Consider the following 1,885-nt stretch of genomic DNA (forward strand, 5'->3'; position numbering starts at 1 on the left):
AACTTGTATTAATCCCTTAACTTTATTAATAACTATTCAAGTATGTTGCTGGCTGAAAGTCCTGTGTAAAACTGACACAAACATACTTTGGCTTCCAATGCCAAGAAGGGCTTTTAAGATCACCACTTAGAAATTGTGAGTAAATGGGTCACTTGATTTATTTTTGCAACAGGGAGAAGCTAGTCCTCTTTGAAATGATGTTTAATGATGTCTGACATCCTTTTCCCTTCGGTGTACCATAATTGCCCTGAGCAGTTTTCAGCTGAGTGAGTGGGCATCAGTGCTCAGGAGTTTGAAACAGAAGGATGCCGTGGACAGATGCTACACATCTTCATCAACGTGTCCCATGGGAACCTCCACACCGTGTGCAGTGAATGAGACACACGTCACAACAGGCAACTTTATTTTTAGAATTTGAGTCAAAAATCAAGAAAAATAAATAAACGGTGCCAAGTCTCTATTATGTTAGTACACAAAATAAACGAAATTACATTAACATTCATCATGGGATCCCTTAAATGTATCCGCAAATGGTCTGACGAGGGGAAGGTGATTTACAGCACAGAGACTCAACAACCATTGACTGGAATGCATGGCACTGCAGGCATCTAGACTAGGTCAGCAAGGATGAGCAAAGTGGCAAAGGCCACCCAAACACCGTCCTCAGATGGAGACTTTGGTAATCGACTGTCGTTTATAAAACAAAATCAGTCCCTCTTCCTCCTCAGGCTGGATGGTCATTTTGTCCGTCTTTATCCGGTGATGAGTCCATTTAAAACACTTCAGTTGTTTTCAAGACAGTCCAGATTCACAGAGCAGCAGACTGTCCCATTCTGTGCAAAGAGAACACAAGTGTTAGCTACTGAAGCAGAATACACAGCGATGAGCAGTTTGCTGTCCAGCTCACAACAGCTCAGGAGAGGATGTGCTTCAGAAACTGGAGGAGAATATCCAGCTTTGAAAGAAAGTAAGCATGGCCTTCCAGGTAACTCTGGTCTGAGGCTTTGCTGCCAGCCTTGCTTCATGCCCTGCCTATAGGTAATACATGCTTTAAATACACTCCAACAATCCAAATTTTCACAATTTATTTGTTAACCTTATTTCCAAAACCTACTTCACAAATATAAATGTCTCAGAGGAAACAATTAGCCTATCAGAAACTAATGGGAAGTATTAGTAAGATTACCGGCAAATCCCAAATAGATTCCACAAAGGTGTATGCATCAAGGGGAATCATGACTGCACACCTCAAAAAGATTAGGGAAAAGCAGTGAGCATTTAGGTTCATAAATTCAGGGAAGTTTATTAAAATTCAATTTCATAAATTAATATAAATATGCCTTCATAATTCTTTTCAATGAAAATCATTTCTGACATTATTATAAAGGCATCGGATACTCTCTGCCCCCATTTCCAATGGATCATACCGGTCTCCAACTCCGCCCCCACTCACCCCATTCTCCAAGCCCCCCACTCCAGCAGGCAATCCCTGATCACCCACCAGCCATCCTGCCAGGGCATCAGGTGAGCTAACCGCATAGCTCCACTCCCCCTTCATTCCTAGCTCTGTGGGAGACCAATTGCTGCAGCCTCCCTTTCCTATCTCACCCCCATTTAACAGATCATGAGGAACTCCCCCCCCCACCGCCTTCCTTCATACTCATCTTTTTGTCCCAGCTCCCAATTCAGAAGGCAGTCCTGAGGACCCCCAGGCCAGCTGCAGGCCTGAACTCTTCCTCCTCTTTCCAACCTCAATCAACAAATCTCATCTCCAACTCTGTGTGAGACCTCCTGCTGTGTCCTTCCTCTCAGAGCACCTGCTGTGTCCTTCCTCTCAGAGCACCTGCTGTGTCCTTCCTCTCAGAGCACCTGCTGTGTCCTTCCT

General features: G+C 44.1%; 1 protein-coding gene across 1 annotated transcript in view; it reads right to left on the bottom strand.

Annotated features, from left to right (window-relative positions):
• Window positions 1–386: 386 nt before the first annotated feature.
• LOC101998609 (protein kinase C-binding protein NELL1-like) overlaps window positions 387–1,885 on the bottom strand; it is a 27,536-nt gene continuing 26,037 nt past the window's right edge. The window contains exon 6 of the mRNA XM_005357890.3: window positions 387–833. Coding sequence (XP_005357947.2) covers window positions 783–833 — 51 coding nt within the window. The 3' untranslated portion in view covers window positions 387–782. The remainder of the gene's footprint in view (window positions 834–1,885) is intronic.

This window comes from Microtus ochrogaster, chromosome 22 (assembly GCF_000317375.1).
Source record: "Microtus ochrogaster isolate Prairie Vole_2 chromosome 22, MicOch1.0, whole genome shotgun sequence".
Taxonomy (NCBI): domain Eukaryota; kingdom Metazoa; phylum Chordata; class Mammalia; order Rodentia; family Cricetidae; genus Microtus; species Microtus ochrogaster.